We start from the raw sequence: 19838 nt of genomic DNA, 5'->3' as shown, positions 1-19838 counted from the left end.
CCCCTCGCCAATCGCCACCCAGCCGGCTGCCGGGGTGATGCAATCGCCGCCCGGATTGGCAGGCGGCGCGGCCAATCAGGCCGCCGGCACTCTTAAAGGGCGAGGCCGCGGTGTTGTGGGGGATTTTTGGGGTGGGTTGTTGGGGTTTTTTTGTCTTTTCCGTGGGGACGGTGCGTGTCCCGTGGGGCTGCGCTCTGCTTGCGCGGGGTGGCGCTGGCTCGCCTGCCGCGTCGGGAGTCCAGAGGGCCCGAGGTGTGTCACAGCCTCCCCCTGGGTGTGTGCTCCCGTGCTGCTGCAGCCGGGGTGGAGGGAAGCCCGCGGCACGGCCACGCGTGTCCCCGGAGCGGCTGGCTGCGCCCTGGCCCAGCCCGCGGGCGCCATCTTGCCCTCTCCAACGGGGGAAGAGGGCTGGAGGAGGTGTCGAGAGGCCTCCCTGCCCGCCTCGGGGGTTGGCGGGAAGGGGAGCGAGGCGGTCGTGTCCCCCGCCGCGCCGAGGAGCCTGGTGGCTCCCCCGGACGGGCCCCACGCCTCCCTCAGCCTGAGGGGAGGAAGCTGAACCCGTGCTTTCCCGATGACTTCCCCTCACAGGCAGCGCGGGGAGCTCATCCCCGGGACACGCGTGAGGGAGAAGACAGTCTCGGTCCCCCCCGAGGCCGCTGCCGCCTTCCCGCCGGCCGGGGCCAGGCTGGGTGGTTTCTCGGCTGTAGCTGGCACGAAATTCGTCAGTGCCCCACGAGCACAAATTAGATCGTGTTGGGTTTCTATGCTGATTGGCGTCTCGTAATTGTTCCTGGGTTGTTAATCACCTGGCAGTGTATTTCCATCTCAATCTAGCTGCTGTGTGGTTTGCGTCCGTAGGGTGTTGCGAGATACGGAGGAAGGAATATCAAAGACAGCAAAATAAAAATTTTAACTGTTCTTTTAACAACAGAAATTATGGCAAATTCCTAATTTTCACAGATTATTAGTTAATCTTCCTTTTCAAATATTAAAAAAAAAAAGCTAAACACTGGTAGATTAGGAAACATCTAGACCATGGAGTTCAATGTCATAGGAAGATATGCACTGATTCACTGGTATATGTTTGTTATACTTAACTTTTTGTAGAGAAGAATTTTTCTGGCCCTTAATATTTTCCAGACACTTTGGTTCACATCACCTTAGTTCTGACTAAACAAGCACAGTGTAAAAATACGTATGCTCGCATCTCTTTAAATTGTATGTGCACATGATGTGTTTATAGCTCTTTGAATGGGAAAGACTTCAATACATAGGTGTGCATATTTGCAGTGGGCAGTTCTGAAAATCATTGGCTTAATAAGTAAGCAAGTTTTGAACAAGTTTAGGTGTGCGGACAGTGAAAACAGTAGGTTTTGTTTAAATGCAGAGAGAAGAAGTACCGATCTGTATGCTACTCCAGTTTAGCACACAGACCTGCTTGGGAAACGTCTGATGTCTGCAAAAATGAGAAGAATCACAGTGTAAACACAGTTGTAGAGCTCAGTAATGTAGATAGAATTATTTGTATTTGCCATTTTTATGGCTGCCTGATGTTGTGTGGGGGTTTTGTTGTTGTTTTTGTAAAGCCCTGTGGAAAATAAACCACATTTGCAGAAGAATTCTGAGGATTACTCTGGGCAAACAGTTTTACTCAGCTCATTACCATGAAGATACTTTTCCTTGTCAGTCATCAAGTATTTACTTTAATATCTCTAATGTTTTTCTGTTTCTCAGTTGAAACTGTTACATTTTCTGTGACAATGACTCATCCATCTATAGCTAGAGCAAAATTCCAGGTAAGCATTAAACATTATCCTTTCCTCACAATAGTTGAGTAAGTGTGTGCTCTTAGAGTGCTTTCCTAGGATTTTAGAGCACTTTATGACCATTCATTCATTAATCCTCATCAAAGAAAGCTGAAGAAAATAACATGCAGACCCACTTATTCTCATAGAGTCTGATTATTTCAAACATGAAAGCTCACACATAATTCCACGCACGTAAGGCGCTCCAGTGCTTGGTTGCATTGTATCCTATTACAGAAAACCATCACACAGTGTACTTTAGTGTTTGCAGGATATTATTTCTTTTCCCACAGCGTGACAGTAAAAATAGAATATGATGAAAGAGATCTAAAAAGTAATCACAGAAATATATAGGAAACTGCTCTTGAGATGTGACATTGAAATACACACTTTACCCGCTTATTTACAAGTTACGTGAGCTGTGCAGTAGCCCTGGAGTCAGGTGTCGCAGGCAGGCTGGTCCCTGCGGGGATGGAGTCCTTTTCACTCTGATTCTGGATGTGTTCCTATAGCAACAGTCTACCTATACGACTATAGATAATACTGTAATAGGATCTTATTTTCATGTGCATGATCCGGTCTCATGATTCTTTAAAGACTTTAGTCCTTGAAAAAAATTACACACGTTTTCAGCATCTTCAAGTAATCTACAGCAAATCACAGTTAGAGGCACAAACGCTATTGAGGAAATAGGAACTGTAGGAACTGGAGGCAGAAGGTATAAAGGGGAGAGGAGCCTGTTGGAGTAAATGTCCCTGTTTATCACCCACTCAGTATGTTCCCTTAACACTTAACAAAAACATTTAGGAAGTTCTCTGCAGCCTTTCACTTACCGGGTGAAAGCTATTTTGTCACTGTTTGAATCATTTCTGTTGTGTCTGATTCCACTGTTTATGCATGTTACCTCTGTCTTCATGGGCAATTATTTCTTTGTCCTAAAATAAAAACCATACAAACAGCCTGGACTATAACCTACACTTTAAAAAATATGTTTTTCTGTAAGCATTCAGTTCTTTGCCTCTATTTCCCTTGTGGATAAGCCTTCACTGGATTTTTTACTTCAGATTTGCATATTTCTGTTAAAAGTTTACTTTTCACACATGATGCTACTGTGTAGTTTTTCCCTCTGGTCTAACAACCATGCCTTTGATTTCTTCCAGATGAGAAGTCAGTCATTTCCTTTCCAGTGATTTAGAAGAGACGAAACTGAATGTATTTGTGTATATATTTTACAAGTGGAAATAAATAGGCCCCTTAGGTAAAAACACACCATTCCAGGCTGTGATGTACAGCGTGTTAATTTATTAGAGGGCAAATGCACTGAATTATAACAAAGTAAAAGCTTTTCTTAGTAACTGCTACCCCTATTCTTTCAACCTGGATTTGTTCAAAACCGGATAGAAAGACTGTCTGAATATGATTGCATTCCTTATGATCACCAAGCAGATGACATTCATTCAGGAATATCCCAGAAATACAAAGTCTGTAATAGAGGTTTTCCCTAATCTTATTATTGCAAACCTCCCTTCTTTTAATAGCCCTTGCATTTTGGTATTACAAGAATTACTTTTTGCATCCAGGACTGACCTGCACCAAGACCTATTGTTAGAAATCTAACTTTTGCAGAGCTGAGGTTATAAAAGCTTCAGAAAGCGGAAGGATTGCTGAGTTTCATTTATCAGGAATCTGGATATATTTCAAAAAAATAGAATTCAGAAAGAAAAAGCATTATGAATACCTCTTTCTATTTGTTTGAAAAAGCTTATACTTGTTAAGCACAGAATTTCTGAGTCTTTTTTCAATCCAACTTAATAATTTAAATGATAGAAACTTGTCTATTAATAGATGATTTGTCAGAGGTAGCCTTTTTGAATAGGTGAAGAGAAAGGAGAGGAAACATTGCTTAGTGGTGACCGCTATTTCAGGATTGTACTTCTAATTCTAGCACTGACTCACTATAGCCTTGGAAAGTTACAGTGCTTTTGTTCTAGAAAATACTAAGTAAAGAAAGGACCCATTCTGTTCTAATAGCAAACATCCATTTTATTGTAACACTGCCTGGAGTTCATTTACAAGAAAAATCCAATGCCTTTGTTCTTTATGCAGCTAATGTCTTGCAACTATTTCCAGTTTATAGTTCTGCATCTTCTAGTAGTACTTCCCTTATTTGCAGTTATCAAAATATTATAGTTATCCAGATATCTAGATTTACTCATACTGGTTTCTGAGAAGAGATTAACTCAATTACATAGACAGAATAAAGGGAATGTTTCTCAAATGGAGGAGGACAAAAAAAAAAAGAACAGCTGTTCCCTCCCCCTCATCTTCTGCAGGCTATTGGGTGATAGCAAAATGAATCAGGCTAACACAGAAATCTTACAGTGTCTGAGAAAACTAATATATTGATGATTGCTTTTACTAGAAACCCAAGCTGTCACTTTTATAGGTGTTATATGCCACCCTTCTCTCCAGCTACAGCTGTTCCCATTTCCTCTACAGTGTTAAGTGGGGGATTGGTACTTCATGCCTGATAGACTGGTTTCATCCAGGTAGAATCTGCATTAGTTTTGCCCTGAGATTTAATTCCTTAATTGCTGTATTTTTGTTTCATGCCATTATCAGGAAGTTAAACTTTTTAATCAGAAACTTTTACCTAGCACTTTTAGAATTACCCACCTGCATAGGTAAAGGTGTGCCCATTTTTGCAAGTTTGAGTTTTTTGTATTATTCTGGCTAGTAGTCTGGGTTCTTTAACAGTCACATATCAGAGGCTTCTTTTTCATAGCTACAAAATACTTCTTGATGATAAATTTATTTTTTAGTGAAACTCTTACCCAGCCTATGCTTATCCTTCATGATGTCAGGAATTTGTGCTTCAAGCCAAACCAGCTCAGGATCTCCAATACCGATGTTTCATTTCACAAGACGGTGCTTTGACCTGAGAAGTGTAGCACTACAGCAGTGGCCTCTTGAGGGATTTGGAGGTAGAAGGCCATCTCATTACCCCAAGTAGTCCTTTGTTGTCTTGTGACAATTCTCTGCACATAAAAATAATGTCACAAAAATGTGTGCTTTTTCAAAATGTAACATATATCATCCCCTCTCTTCATGGTATTCCAGAGGACTGCTTGGAAGATGACCAACATATTTTAAGTAAATAAAGATAACCAGATATACATCAGTGTTCTGTAGCCACAAGTCCTTTTGAAGTGAGCAAAGCAGCTGGGGTTCTATCTGTGACCTTCTATAGAAATATCAGAATATGGAATTAGAAGCTTTCTTATAGGTATTTGAGTTTGAAAATATCAAGCATGTCCCTGAGGAATGCCTGGTCTGGGAGGAGGCTCTAGGTGTGTCACATTACCCCAAAGTGTTCAGATTTCTGGAAGAGCATCTAACAAAAAAAAGGAGCGCCACGTTCCTTTACATTTTTTTACAGGATTTTACAGTTTTTATCAACCTATGTTTGCATTTGAGTGTTCTCTGGCTTTGCTGTTGTGTCTGGTGATCCTATTAAAATTGGTGTAGCCATTGTTGTGAATTCCACTCGAGCTTGGCTTGAGTTTTACCTGAACTTCTTCAGTAATTGTACTAAACAATGCAAACTGTGAGTCTTCTGCTATCTACAGAATTTGACAGGGATTTGTAGACTGCCACCGACCAATATTGGGGTTTGCTGCCACGTGTATGTAAAATGTTAGGTAAGGTGAGACTGCATAGCTACAGATGAGTAAAAACAAAGTAGATAAATGGATTGTAAGGAAAATGCTATGTATCGTGTGTGTATATGTGCACATATAAAATCTGGTTCAAAAGAGACTTGTTAGAACTGAACAAGTCTGAGCGAGAATTAATGGCCCACACCTGGGAATAAGAGGTGAATTCTCAAGTATCCAGGTTTAGTAACTGCCACACCTGTCCTATATTCCCAAAAGCATAAATGAGGTCTGCAAGGATTTAGATAGCTTAGCTGCTGAATGCACGGTGCCATGGCTCTTTTCCAAGGCATCATCAGTCACCGCATGAAAATCCCCACCCATAATTACTAGGGCATTATTTGTCACGGGGTATACTCTACTGAAGAACTTTACCTTATTCATATGATATCAAGAAGAGTAAATAGTTTTAGGCATGGGTTTTATCCAGACTTCAAAATGGTTCTTCAGAACAGAAGCCTAAAATAAATGCCCTTCCAGAAAAGCACTGAAATTGGAGAGGCATAGCTCTGATTCTTCTTCAGTTTTATGGTGTTGGGAGAATGAGGACACAAACTTCTTTCTTATCAATGGCTTTATTATTCCCTGCAACCTATATGACCTCTGAAATACCATAAAAAGCTCAATGAACAGCCACTTGAAAAGAAAAAAGAAACTGAGAGCTTGTCACCTGGCAGGGGATTGTCCACCTGATTGTTTACTCTGCCTCACTTCCGTTCATAGAAGTGAATAGAAAATGAGTTATTTATGCCTGGATCATACAAAATATGTGGGAGGACAATTTGAGAAGGTGTATTGACAATTATAGCACATCTGTCATTGACCTCCTGCTACTAACATCTAGGAGAATTTTGTGCTAGATAATCCATGACAGTGATACTTTCATCAGGCAAGTAAAGTCTTTCTCTTGTCCCCAACAGAAAAGAAGTACTTCAACAGTGCCATCCTCCTTCCAGAAAGTTGATTCTCTGCATTTGGTGAGTCAACTGGTTTTTCTTTTTTTTACCTCCTGAAATGGAAGTAAATTCCAAAGAAACAGTGGGGCTCAGCTCTCTGCAGATTGGCTCTGCATACCTTCTAACATACTGTAGACTCCCAGAGGAAGAAAGCGGTTACACTTACACTTGCAGGCATCTGAATATCTCTGTCAGAGTGAACTTACCAGACACAATCTAGTGTTAGTTTTCTATTGAACATAAACACTGCAGCCAAATTTGTAGAAGCCACTTTCATAGCATGTCCCAGGGACAACAATGTCACTGGAGAAGGGCTCATCCGATTTTCTCTCCCTCAGCAGTAACTAGATCAGATTTCCCTCTCATAGTCTGAAGAAGCTTTATGCTCGCTCCATCGCTATCATGTCCTTTGAGGTCATGTTTCTGCACCTCACTGGCCTTAAAAACCAACTCAGCAAATCTCTATGCAGAGGAATCTGTCCTCATTCCAAGTTGTTTAGCCATCATGTGCAGTTTTCCTGCATCAGGCATGATTTATTTGGTCAGAAGTTCTTACACAACTAAGACACCAACTGAAATTATCAGGAATTCTGCCCAAGGAAAGAAGTCAGGATCAGCAATATTACAACAAAGTTGATGTTAGTGACTTAGAGGAGAACAGCCTGTCTGCAAAAATGTGGGACAAAAAAAGAGTAGGATGCAAAGGAAAAGTTGATGGGAACACAGAACACTTCAAACCATATGGAACCTGCTCTCATAGACTCCCAGTGCTGCATATGCACAGCAATCAATATGCCAGCAGCCACTTGGCAGAGACAGATTTACTCTACTAAAGCGTGGTGGCTTCCCTGAAAACTGTTTCTCTGCATACCCAATATTTGCTGAACATACACATTCCAAAGAGGACTTTACCAAGGTGTACACAATCATAGAAACCTTCAAAGCGCACAGTGAATGTGGTAAAAGTCACAGTCGTTTGTCCAGGTTTTTGAGGCCCTCTTCCAGGGAGTACATGCATTGCTTTGAAGTCACCCACAGTCCTGGTGGAAATGTGGTTTGGCAGTTGGAGAAAAGGCCTTTGCTTACCAGGAAATTAAATTCTTCGAGGTACATTTTTTATACATTCACCTCACGTCCTCTTTTTCCTCTTGCATAAAGTTACGGGGCTCACTGGTGGGACAAAACTAAGGGGTGCAATGCACGTGCTCATCTTTTCCTTCCTATGAACAAAATGAAGACAGGATGAGTGCACACAGGTGTATGTGTACTCCTAGCAGGAATATGCATGTAGACAGCCAGTCCCAGAGATCTCCAGCTATGACAGACTATCTTACCACTAACAAGCTAACATGGGCTGTTGTGCTTTGGTGGTGCCATAAATAACTGGAAAGCCTTAGGCACAAATGCCAATGCCTTAAGCACAAAAAGTTTATAACAAAATATTTAATTTGTGTGGACACTGTCTTAATGTAGGGACATTTATTCAACACTAGTGTATGGCATCAGAAGAGAATATTCCAGCATACTCTGAAATGTATATATGTCTTTGGCTTTCATAGGTGAAGGCACACTACCTGTGGCCATAGTTTAGTGAGAATTCACAGACAGCTCTCAGATACTTCATGCTATAACATCATTGGTAGCTGAGCTACAGGAAAACTGGAGTGCATGCATGCTTTTACTTTCTTTCTGAGTATTTTTAAATAGATTTCTGGAAAGATTTGCAGTAGACTTGAAAATTTATATGTCACATGTTCTGATACTCTACCACCACATGGATTTTTGGATCTACGTATGTAGATCCAAAACTTAGAAGTATTTCAGTGCCGCAAGGGAGATTTGACTGAATAGCTCTGAGCCCACTGAAACAAACAGGCAAGGGGCACTGGGGCAGTATGGCTTCCTGAAGACTGAATTTGCAGTTAATGTGTCAAAAGATCTGAGCTCTACCTGCAGCATTTCCCACACTTTGAACATTTAGCCTTTTCTCATAATAGGGACACAGATATTTAGGGTTGGATTGTCTTCCATAAAAGACAGGCACCTATTTTTGCATGTCCAGTGGAATCAGCAGCTGAGCTTGCACAGTTATGTACAAGGGGCAACTATGGTTAGGAGACACACAGTGTCTTGCACTTCCATAAAAGAGAAGGAAACAGGAGCCTCAAACTTTTATTGATGACATCCTGAGCTCAGTAAGTGATGTTTATTTCAGTTTATTAATAGGGGACAAAAGTAATTCCCATGCGGTCTAGACCCTGCCATAGATGCAAATGATCTCTTGATGACTTAAGTGTAAATGATCCGTAAGTCCTGCACTTAGTTATATAAATACTTCCATCTACTAAGTCTTTCTAAAAGGCCCCAGAACATTCATGCTGGTGTGGAATAGCCCCTTTTTTAATGGAAAATACTGAACCACTATCAGCTGTACTGTCTTATCCAACCTAAATACCAGCTGTGTTGGCTGTGGTAACTGTCAGCAATTGTTTCTATGACAGGGAGCAACAGGGTTCTGTGCTGAGTTACACTTTTCTGTCCTTCTCTTTTGGCAGCTGAGTGTCAGATTGCAGACAACCAGCATGGATTCATCCTTTTAAAATAATTTATTTTAGTAAAATAAAAGCCAGTATCATAGCAGCCAACACTAAAACATGTTGCATGAATTTTTTAGAACCATGCAACTCATGTAATTAAAAATCTGGAAATTTTGTCTGCTTTTAAAGAATATATAGGTTATTTTTCTAAAATTAAATTTTACTTTGCCATGTTTAATTTCACTTTATGTTATATTTACCACATTTATGTCATAAGGTCATTTATGTCATTTATGTCATAAAGGTGAGCAGTTTGTACTGCTCATATTCCCCATTAATAGAATGTTGGGATTTGTTAAGGGATGTAGGATTTATGCTCATATTAATATATTACATGTAATTTGCATAAAATTAGCATCTAGTTTAATTGTTTAGGCCTGAAAGAATTATTCAAAGTGAATAATTTAGACTCCAAAAACTTATTCCCATTTCCTGTCTTTAATTACAGCAGTAGAAGGGAAAAAAATAGACATTTTTGCAGTACGGGAACCCAATTCACAGCTGGTTCATTTTTTACTTAGAAACACAAGTAGTTTGCAAGGACTTTTTGTTTGGAATTAGAAACCTCTCAGCCCTGGGCTCTTGCTGAATGATTAGCTTTGATTACACTTAGCTCCACTATTAACTATATGGCCACAATGTTGTTGCTACCTCCTAGCTGAAGGGCAGTGCCTTTTCAGCACTGCTTTATGAGGATTTAGATACCAAAACATCTTACAAACAGCCTGGCACTGTCACTGGTTTTTTACTTTCTGAGATATTACTGCAAACAAGATATCATTTTTATGCTTCCATAAAATGAATGAAAACAATGATGGCTTCCATCAAAAGAAGTCTTCTGATTTTATTCATATGAATTTTGACAATATCTATTTAAAGCACTCTGTAGCTCAGCTGTCAGCTACCTTTAAAAACGAAGAAGGAATGATTTGTTCCAAGCATTATAATTTAAGGTGGCCAGTCCCGGTGCCACTTTGAAATGTCCTTGTAACTTCCCACCTTTAGTTTCTAGATTTTTACGGGACTGTGATCCCAGGAAAAACCTACTGATTGTTAGACTCAGCTGGTTTGTGATTAACTCTTATAGTACTTAAGATTAAGACTTGTTTTACCTAAAGCATAAGATTTCGGTTTGAAGAGAAAAATGTTAATATGAAGGTCTTGTGGAACTCATGCAGTGGTGATAATGTCTCCTTATTTTTATGAACAGGACTGACATGCTTCTGAATGTTACTGTGTGCGACTTCTCTTTCTGTGATGGCTTAGAAGGCAGAATAGGTGTTATCTCAGCAGACAGGAGTGGCAGGTCCTTTCTCTAGATGTTTTCAAGTGACCTTTGGAATCCCTGCAGGGAATGAAAGGCCATATTTCATGTCACTTGCCAGTGGTTGCAGGAGAGCTGGTGCTGCCCCGTCAGCCTGCTGCATGGTCAGTCCTGAGCTGAAATCACTCTGTGGCAAGGGTCAACATGCTGCATGTGGGAACTTCAGCACTGTATTGTGCCAGCTCGTACGTGTAGGCTGCCTCTTAAGTCTCATCATTAAGTGCAGTGGTTATTCTTAGGAGAGTCAGGAAAATTCTGATGCCAGAAGTATCACTATTAGCTTGAAACTGATAACAAAACTGTGATAATTTTCAAGCTGACATTGCCCCTGACTTGCTTCCTTCCTCTGTGTGTCTGTTGTTCCCTGGCGCTGGCAGCCGCTTTGATCGCAGTTTGGATTCATTGATGATGTCACCAAGTGACTCTAAGAACTTTGCAGAGCTTCCTTGTGACTCCCTTCCCTTTCGCCGCCTTTGACATTTTTGACATTAGTAGGCCAACTCCTGCTTAGATTACTCATGCCACTAATCCCTGGGCTGGCAGTGGGATAATTAGAGAAAGCTGAGTTTAGCTCAACAGGGAGGTCAAATTTTCAGGTACAAGATGGCACCCACACTGAGCAGTAAAAGTGCTTTCTGTTAGGATAGAGCCAATACTTATAAAACCCAACATTTTAAAATATGAGTCAAGTGTGGCCCCAAACCTTTCTGCCACCGAAGTCAAATGCTTTATGACATTAATAAAAGAAGGGTTGCACCAAAGGTGTATTATCTTCATATTTCCAGGTCTTAGTCGTTAATTCCATAGATACTTTAAGCATCGAATATTTGCAGGCTGGGAATCAAAAACAATGGGCTCCTGGGTAGTGAGGTTATCCCATTGTAGGACTTGTGAATCACACAATAGCTTCAATGTAAGAGAAGTGTAAAAAGCCCACCAGATTCTTGAGTTCTCTGAGAGGTCTTGTGCAGTTCTCATCCTGCTGAATTCAGCCATGGATTCAGCCATGGATTCAGCAATGTGTTCAGCTGTGGAATGACAGCAGGAGGCTTTCATATCCATACTATACTACAGATTGTAACTTTTTACTATATTTTTATTCTTTAGTTTAATTTTGATCCTTGTAACAATGTTGCCTATAGGGGAGATTTAGAGAGGATTTAGGTTGATTTAGGTTTAGGTTGATTTAGAGAGGATGACAACATAGAACTTAGTCCACATCAGGGACTAAGTTTTGTGACAGGATGTGTCACGTACATAATTAAGAAATGGCATGACTCTGTTTTTATAAGCTGGTCTTTCCTTTCCAGTCCCATTGCTCTCACTTTTCATATCTTGTTCTTCTGATTGAAAATTCTTTGTGTAGCAAAGGGCATCTTTCTATACTTCTGGAAAGTGAGTAACATTTTTTGGTATTTCCATAATATATATCTTTTTATTTTAAAGATACTCCCAGAATAATGTCCACAGTACAAACAAGAACTACTTAAGAAGAGTGATGAAGCCTGAGCCATGCTGTACCATTTTCTTTTTGAAAGTCTTTTGAGATCAGCAAAAAGTAATGTCTAAGTCAGTGGCAAGGTTCCTCATTACTTCTCAAAATGTATTAGTACATCTTTGTAAATGTACCTTCTGAAAACTGGATAGTTTGGGATTGACTATACATAGTCTCCTTACACATTGCCAAAGTTATGCTTACCCCAATAAACTACCTTTTGCATTAAAAGAACAGGTGTGAATAATGTTACAGGATGACTACATCAATATTTTCAAAGGATTAATGCAAAGTCAGAACATATATATAATAGATAGATGAGGGTATTTTCTTCTTGTGTGATTCAGTGTTACATCGCAGTGTTCACACAGGTGTGCTCTGGAACAGTTACCAATATACATGTTCAGCCTTAGCTGCTACTTCAGTTAGTATTGCAAATCAGTATTTTTAGGAGGAGATGATAATCATAATACACTTTGGGTATCAGAGTGAATTACTCATACAAGTGAGGAGATGCTATTGCTTTAACTAGCAGGATTTTGTTAAATAGTGATGCTAACCCAGGTGTGCAGTCCAGCTGACTTCATGCATGACAAGCCTATGGAGACCCTGTTATTTCAGTATCTAGTTTTAGGTGCAGTTCAGGACACTGAGACTTGTGAGCCTAAGTTCCCTGCATAGCTCATCTGAGAGCATCTAAATTAGATGCCTGAAGTTGGTGTCACCTGTGTGCAAACACAGGTACAAGCCATGTTCCAGTTTTCTGTATTTACAAGGTGGTTAAATCTCTGGTTTTGGATTACATCTTTGATGATGCCATGAAAAGTAGGCAGTCGTATTCTAAGAGTTACAATCTTCAGAGTGTAGTTTGAGAACACTCTGCCCTAAAAGCAGAGTTGGGAACTGAATTTGGTGTATGATAACTACTCTGTTACTATTCTGCTGCATAATTTGTATGCCAGCTAAGGGTTTGCACCTGTTCCTACTCAGATCAGTGAGTCTTCAATTCAGTAGACTAGGGCTATGGTCTAGAAAAAAATAAGCTTTATTTCCTATATGCTCCCTTAAGGATACAATGGCAAAAATCAAAAAGAAAAGAATTACATTTTCTTGGCAGTTCACTTCAGAAATAAATTTATTTCAAGATAAAAATTAATTTAACTTTTCCATTAAAAAAATATAAAAATAACAGGGAAGAGTATGAGAAATAAAGTGTTTCATTCATAGGGAAGCAGTAGTCAAACTTCTGCATGCTCACTGGTTGTGATATTAGCTCAGGACATAGGAGAGATTAAATTCTCAGCTTTGCTACTTTTTCCTTGTGTGGCCTTGGCAAATCATTCTGTCTCCCAGCTCTCTAGCTGTGAAATAGAGAGTAACAACACTGCTCCACCTCCCAGGGAGATGTAACCATGAATGAATTAAAGATCGTGAGCAATTCATGACAAGAGAACCACTGAAGTCTGTAAGGTAGACGGAAGATTGGAAAGTAAATTCAGGTGTGAAAGAAGGCAGGTTATTGTTTAGTCTGGGGTAAAACACTAGAGAGAGAATGGATAATTTGTGGACAGGCCAAATATTGAGCAAGGGGATAATTGATGCATACCAATAGAACTGTAAACATCATTTGGGGAAGTCTTGAGGCAGAGGTGATGGCCTAATACTGCAGAAGAAAACAGTACAGTGAGAGGTGAGGAGCAATACCATCTCACCCTTTTTTTTTTTTTTTTTTTTTTTTTTGTGGTATTTCAACTGTATGTTCTTTGGAACACAACTTAAGCCTGTAGCTGAAAAGCATTTGGAATATTCTGGGCACCGTGAATACGGTCAGTGACGTATGGTCCTAACTATAAGAGAGGAACTATGTATGTGATGGCTCATTAACCATGAAAAAATTGTGAACAGATAAGGTACTTAGAACTTCAGAGACTGTTTGTACATGATTACAGGTGACACGTTGGAAACTAACTTGGTTAACAAGTTGGTTATGAGCGTCATTTGAATGGAGGTGAACAGTAATCAGGCAAATGGAAGTGAAAAGATGCTCCCAGTCAGCTAGATTGGTAATTGCAAAGGACTGAGCTCTCAGGAGAGGAGCCAGAAGTCAGTGGAGCACAAGGACAGCAAGGGTTGAGGACATGGTCATAAAGATCCTGAAGACAAGGGGAATGATACGAAAAGGGAAGAGGAAGATAGCATGGAGTTGGTTCACCTTGGAGTTGTAAACAGTGTTTCTCCAAAGGAGAAGAGCTGTAACGATAAGGAGTTAAATCATCTGTCATTGGACCAAACTGCACATCAAAAATTATAATTGGTCACCGGCTGCCTTTCCCAGCTGAAGGGAAGGTCCTGGCTGACCTGTCATACCATGCTGCATACTGATCCACCAGCCTCCAAGACTTTGGCACATAAAGCCTTTTCCTTTGAAAATTGTCATGTGTGGCAGCTTTTATGTGCAGTATCATGTTTCCCCTCCCTGGGGCAGAAAACACAGTAGAGGGGAGAAGTTTGTGTTTCATTACACCACAACAAGTAAGATGGTAGATTGCCAGCTCTTTATTTGCATAGGAAACTACTGCTGCTCCATCCCTGCCTACTCTCCAGGTGCACTCAGGGCACAGCACTACACCCAGCTGAGGATCATGACCCCTTGTCACTCCCAGGATGGCCATACTGTCCTTTCTGCTCCACAGTGCCCATCCCTGCCCTAGCCAAATCTGTCTCCATTCCCTGCCCTCCCCCTTCTGCAGGTGGGAGAGAAGAGAGGTTGGGCCATGCTGCTATTCACCCCAAGAAGTTTTGCAGACAGGACATTCTGGAGCTTTGTCAGTAGCAATGAAATATTCTAGTTTAACAAGGTAGTAAAATAAATGTGTAATAGCACTCCGATTCTTAACGGGGCTGCCACATGCCATGTGCCGAGCTGTTGGATCAGAAAGCAGAGCGCTGTACTGCCCATGCAGCCTATAAAGCCAGCCGGGATCCTGTAGCCAGGTAACCTGTTTTGCAGCCCATGGGAGTCAAAGGCCTGAGAACAGCACAGGAGCTGAGGTCAGGTAAAATGAAGAGACTTCAGTGTTCTGGTGCAATTAAAAACTCTTAGCAGTCACAAAATTCACTTATATAAAACAGATAGATACTCACATGCCTCCACGATTATGTTTTTTCTATTCAGTGTCCTTCCCTTCTAGCAGAAACCAGTGCAGCTGACTCTGTATAAATGACTTTTGGTGCTGTTTTGAATTGTGGAGCACTTCTTCTGTCCTCCCCTAGCTTCTAGACGGCAAGATCTGCTTTGAGATGGAAGAATAGCACCCTCAAGAGTTGACAGCGCTGCTTCAGGGATCCATAGTATGCAACACACATCCTTCCTCTTTTAGTTAAATTAACTCCCTGATGCATGTAACTGAAGCAATGAGAATGAAAGTTTTCTCTTGACATAAGCTTTGAAATATTTCGTGTCAGTCACTGTTGTTATGAATGTGGAAATGCGCATTTGTGCTTGTCTGAGGGGTGATCAGGTTCTAAACATTTTATTTGCCTTCAAAGAAGGAGGGACAATAAAAAGATGAAGAACTGTCTTATTTGTCTAAGTCTGGGAACCTCATTTTATACATATTAAAACAATTTGAACAGGAATTTATGTTTTCATGTAAAAAGATATTATTTAAAAGTTCTTAACTTAGATAAAAGGGGTCTATGTAAAAAAAAATACTGAGCAAACCAGTCCTTCAATTGTGGGGACTTGTTCGTTAATTACAGTAATTAGGAATGGAATCTGATCCTAAACTTTCTGATTTACTTTGAATTTCTTTTAATATGTGGTTAGGCCTTAATTTCAGAATGATTATAAAATGTGAGAGCGTTTTAAGACTACAGAGGCGTAGGTATTGTTATTAAATGACAAACTTAGTTATATGCTTCTGCTGTTTTATGCAGCACTGACCTTTTATTTTAAATGTCCGTGGCCTATTCCTGTTTCTGCTGACTTCAGAGTCAGGTAAGGCCTTTCGAAAGCTCCAAGTATAAACTGCTCCCCAGCTACTATTCCAGACAGTATTTCTCCCAGCAGGCAAAAAGTCCAGCTCTGGGTTTGTCCCTCTTCAGGGAACGGGTTCGTCTGAGTAGAACAAGCAGAATTTGGACAGTTGGGTGCAGTCAGGGACATTTTACTCTCAACTCTGAAGCATCCAAAAGTCACTCCTATCACAGACTTGAGGCTTTTCCTCTGTATCATGACTTTGTTCAGAGTTCTTCCTACCAGTGTTTTAGTTGGTTAGACAGTGCTGCAGCTCCCCGTGGACCACTGAGGCACCCTGCAAGGCACTGCTGCTGCGTTGAAGCCAACATGTATCAATTTAGAAAACACTGTATATAAAAAGAATTTAAGATTGATTTTTTTCTGTTGATAGTGAAAGGTGAAAAGTATATTCTGTATTCTGTAAATTAATATGTTTCCCTACTGTAACTACAGAATCCATTCTCCTAAGAGGATACTAGAGTGCAAAAGCCAACCCACTCTGCTGGCCTTCTTTTGCTCGTGAAACAGAGGTTCACATGTGCACTGTGTCATACAAAAACATGGGTTCCTGGTACGTTGTAATTTTGTTCCCTAAGACTTTTTGTCAATTATTTTTAATTGCAAGGAATCTGTCAAACCCTTTCTGAGCAAGGAATTTACTGTCACAAGTTTCTGTTTTACTAGAACATCCAGAACTAAGAATTGCAGGGTTTTTTGCTTTTTTTGTTTCTCTCCAGCCATCGCTATGTTTGAATCACTTTCTCTGCAGATCTTCCCGTAGCAATTTGAAGCCCGCACCTGCTCCAGCGGCCTTGACTTGTCCTTTCTCCATGCCCGGTGCAAAGGGACCTTCTGGACCAGCATTGCTAAATGCCCGCGGGGCTCCCTCAGGCGCGCCTGGGAGGTGTGCAAGGGCGGACAGACACTTCTGCTCTGCAAGCTGCGAGGGATCGCAGCAGGAGAAAATTATGTGCATCCTCTCCCCTCCCGAGCTGAAGCGTGAAACGGGGGCTCCAGGAAGGCCGGGACTTTACAGGGGCGCTGCTGTGGGGACATACCCCGCCGCCCCAGCAGAGGAGTGGCGGCGGCGGAGCCCTGCAAGCTCCTCTCCCCGGCCCCGCGGTGCGGGAACGTCGATCGGCCTCCGCGGGGCCGCCAGGAAACGGCGGCCGGGCGGGCAAACAGCGTCTCCGCGCAGGTTGCCGCCGCGGGCCGGGCACACCGCCGGGTTACCCGGCTACTGCCGCGCCGCGGGGAGGGGGGCCCGGCTGCGCCCGGGTTTATCTCGGTAAACGCCGGAGTCGGTCCGCGCCCGACACTGGTCGAGATCGCTGTGTGTGCATTTTGGGAGATCTGTAGTTAAATTTACCTGCTTGATTCGTGCGAGGGGTGAGGGGGGCGACCCGCGCGTTTCTCCCACCCTTCCTGCGTACGGCGAAAGCCGCGGCGTTGCCGGCGCCGGGACCGCACCGCGTTCCCGCCCGGCTCAGGCTGCCCCGTCCCAGGAGCGCGGCTCCTCCGGGCTTGCCGGACCGACAACAACCGCGGAAGAGGGTGGGCAGGACGGCCCCCGGACGGTCACCACCGAGCAGAGCGGGGCCGAGGAGCCTCCGCTGCCCCCCGAGGTCTCCGCCCCTGCCCGCCGGGCGCCATCCCCGGACGGGTCCTAGCGCCGCTCGGGGCCGGGAGAGCCCCGCGGGCCCCGCCGTGGAGCCGGGCCGCGGTGGGATGCGGCGCAGCCCGCCCCGCTCGCCTGCTCCGGGCCCGCCGGGCGACAGTGCGCTGCCGGCAGGTAACCAGCGCCCGGGGTCCCGCAGGCGAACCCGGCGGGGCGAGTATTCCTGACTGGCCAAATATTTGCCAGTACGCGCGGGGATGGTGAACTTTGAGACTTTTGCGCAGCGCGGCCGGGGAGTCGCCGGGTCGGAGCGCTCGGCGCAGGGCTGGGAGCGGGCGCTAGAGCTGCACCAACCGCCTTCGGCCGCTCTGCCCCGCCGGGCGGCCCCGGGCAGGGAGGCAGCAAAGGCCCCGCGCCGTTTCCCCGGGCCTCTTATCAGCGCGGAGCCTGCTCGGCGGGCGCAGCCCAGCGCTCTGCGCCCGCCGAGCTCGGAGCGGCGGCGGCGGCGGTGTGGGGGGCCGGGGCGTGCGGGCCGCTCTCCCCGCGGCGGCTCCCGGGCAGGGCGGGCAGGCGGCTCTGCGCTGCCGGGGCACTAAGACCCGGCTGCGCGGTGGTCAAAGGTTCCCAGCAGGGGTTGGACACTAGAGGGCGATCCCCGGCCCTGCTGCGGGGGGGTGTGTATATATACGGCACGCAGGACCGAGGCAACCCACTAGCAACAGGGCAGGCAGGCAGGGAGCGGGGCTCGGGCGGGCTGGGGCTGGGGCGGGGGACGGGCTCCAGGCGCGCCGTGCCGTGCCGTGCCGTGCCGTGCCGTGCCGTGCCGTGCCGTGCCGTGCCGCGCCGAGCCGAGCCGAGCCGCGGTGCCGTTCGCCGCCGGGGTGCCGCGCGCTTGGTAGAGCCGCCGCCGCTGCCGCCACCGCTGCCGCCACCGCCCCGTCCGAAACCTGGATTGCAGGAGCCCTTCACCATGCCCGGCAGACTGTAGGTGCTTCATGGAGCAAGCCAACTTCTACGAGGTCGATTCCCGGCCCCCGATGAGCAGCGGCCAGCACCACCAGCTCCAGACTCCCCTGCCCGGCAGCGCCTACAGCTACAGAGAGGCTCCCTCGGCGGCGGCACCTGCTGCGGGCGGCGCGGAGCTCGGCGACATCTGCGAGAACGAGAACTCCATCGACATCAGCGCCTACATCGACCCCGCCGCCTTCAACGACGAGTTCCTGGCCGACCTCTTCCAGCACAGCAAGCAGCAGGAGAAAGCCAAGGCCATCCTGGCCGGGGATTTCGACTTCCACAGCATGCATGGGGCCGGCGCCGCCGCCTCGGCGCCGGGGCACCAGCAGCAGCACCACCAGCAGCCGCTCTTCGGCTGCGTGGCCGGCTACATGGACGGCAAGCTCGACCCGCTCTACGAGCGCATCGCCGCGCCCGGCTTGCGGCCGCTGGTGATTAAGCAGGAGCCCCGCGAGGAGGAGGAGGTCAAGTCGGCGGCCCTGTCGGCCCTCTACCCCCACCACGCTCCGCAGCAGCACCCCTCCCACCTGCAGTACCAGATCGCCCACTGCGCCCAGACCACCATGCACCTCCAGCCCGGGCACCCCACGCCGCCCCCCACGCCCGTGCCCAGCCCGCACCACCCGCACCACCCGCACCCCCCCGGCGGCCTGCCCGCCGCCGGCGCCCTCAAGATGATGCCCGCGGACCACCGGAGCAAATCGAAAAAGACAGTGGACAAGAACAGCAACGAGTACCGGGTGCGCCGGGAGCGCAACAACATCGCGGTGCGCAAGAGCCGGGACAAGGCCAAGCAGCGCAACGTGGAGACGCAGCAGAAGGTGCTGGAGCTCACCACCGACAACGAGCGGCTGCGCAAGCGGGTGGAGCAGCTCACCCGGGAGCTGGAGACTCTGCGGGGCATCTTCAGGCAGCTGCCCGAGAGCTCGCTGGTGAAGGCCATGGGCAGCTGCGCCTAGTGCCGGGACTGGCGGGGCCGCCGCGCCCGCGGCCGGGCTGCCCCCGCTCACCTCCAGATACTCTATGTACCGGAGCGCAGCGATCTCAGATTGTTTCAGGGGGAGGGTGGGAGGGGAAGGGGTTGGGGGGGTTTGTTTTGGTTTTTCGGTTTGTTTTGTTTGTTTATTTTTTAACAAGTAACGACCAATACAGGAAGCCAGGCAGCTGTAGTATTAAAAGGTTTGTGCCTTAGGGATGACACACGAATAAGCTGAAAACATGGTGGGTTTTATAAGGAGAAAGGTGAGGGGAAGGAAGAAATTAAAAAGCCCACGTGTCTACACAGGGTAAAT

General features: G+C 45.1%; 1 protein-coding gene and 1 long non-coding RNA gene across 2 annotated transcripts; both read left to right on the top strand.

The window, feature by feature from the left end:
- Positions 1 to 6337: 6337 nt before the first annotated feature.
- LOC141948844 (uncharacterized) lies at positions 6338 to 17240 on the top strand. Its single transcript, XR_012630564.1, has 2 exons — positions 6338 to 6498; positions 16684 to 17240. It is a non-coding gene; the product is annotated as an uncharacterized LOC141948844 (long non-coding RNA).
- A 1071-nt stretch (positions 17241 to 18311) lies between these two features.
- Positions 18312 to 19602, top strand: CEBPA (CCAAT enhancer binding protein alpha). The gene has a single exon (XM_074881859.1). The coding sequence runs from the start codon at positions 18528 to 18530 to the stop codon at positions 19503 to 19505; it is 978 nt and encodes a 325-aa protein (XP_074737960.1). The 5' UTR covers positions 18312 to 18527; the 3' UTR covers positions 19506 to 19602.
- The last annotated feature ends 236 nt before the right edge of the window (positions 19603 to 19838 follow it).

The sequence above is a fragment of the Strix uralensis genome, chromosome 12 (assembly GCF_047716275.1).
Source record: "Strix uralensis isolate ZFMK-TIS-50842 chromosome 12, bStrUra1, whole genome shotgun sequence".
Lineage (NCBI taxonomy): Eukaryota > Metazoa > Chordata > Aves > Strigiformes > Strigidae > Strix > Strix uralensis.
Note: the sequence above shows the minus strand (reverse complement) of the source record. Positions and strands in the feature narration are given on the sequence as shown.

Excerpts from the sequence above, each read along its gene's own strand:
- CEBPA (XM_074881859.1), top strand. The coding sequence starts at position 18,528 with ATGGAGCAAGCCAACTTCTACGAGGTCGATTCCCGGCCCCCGATGAGC.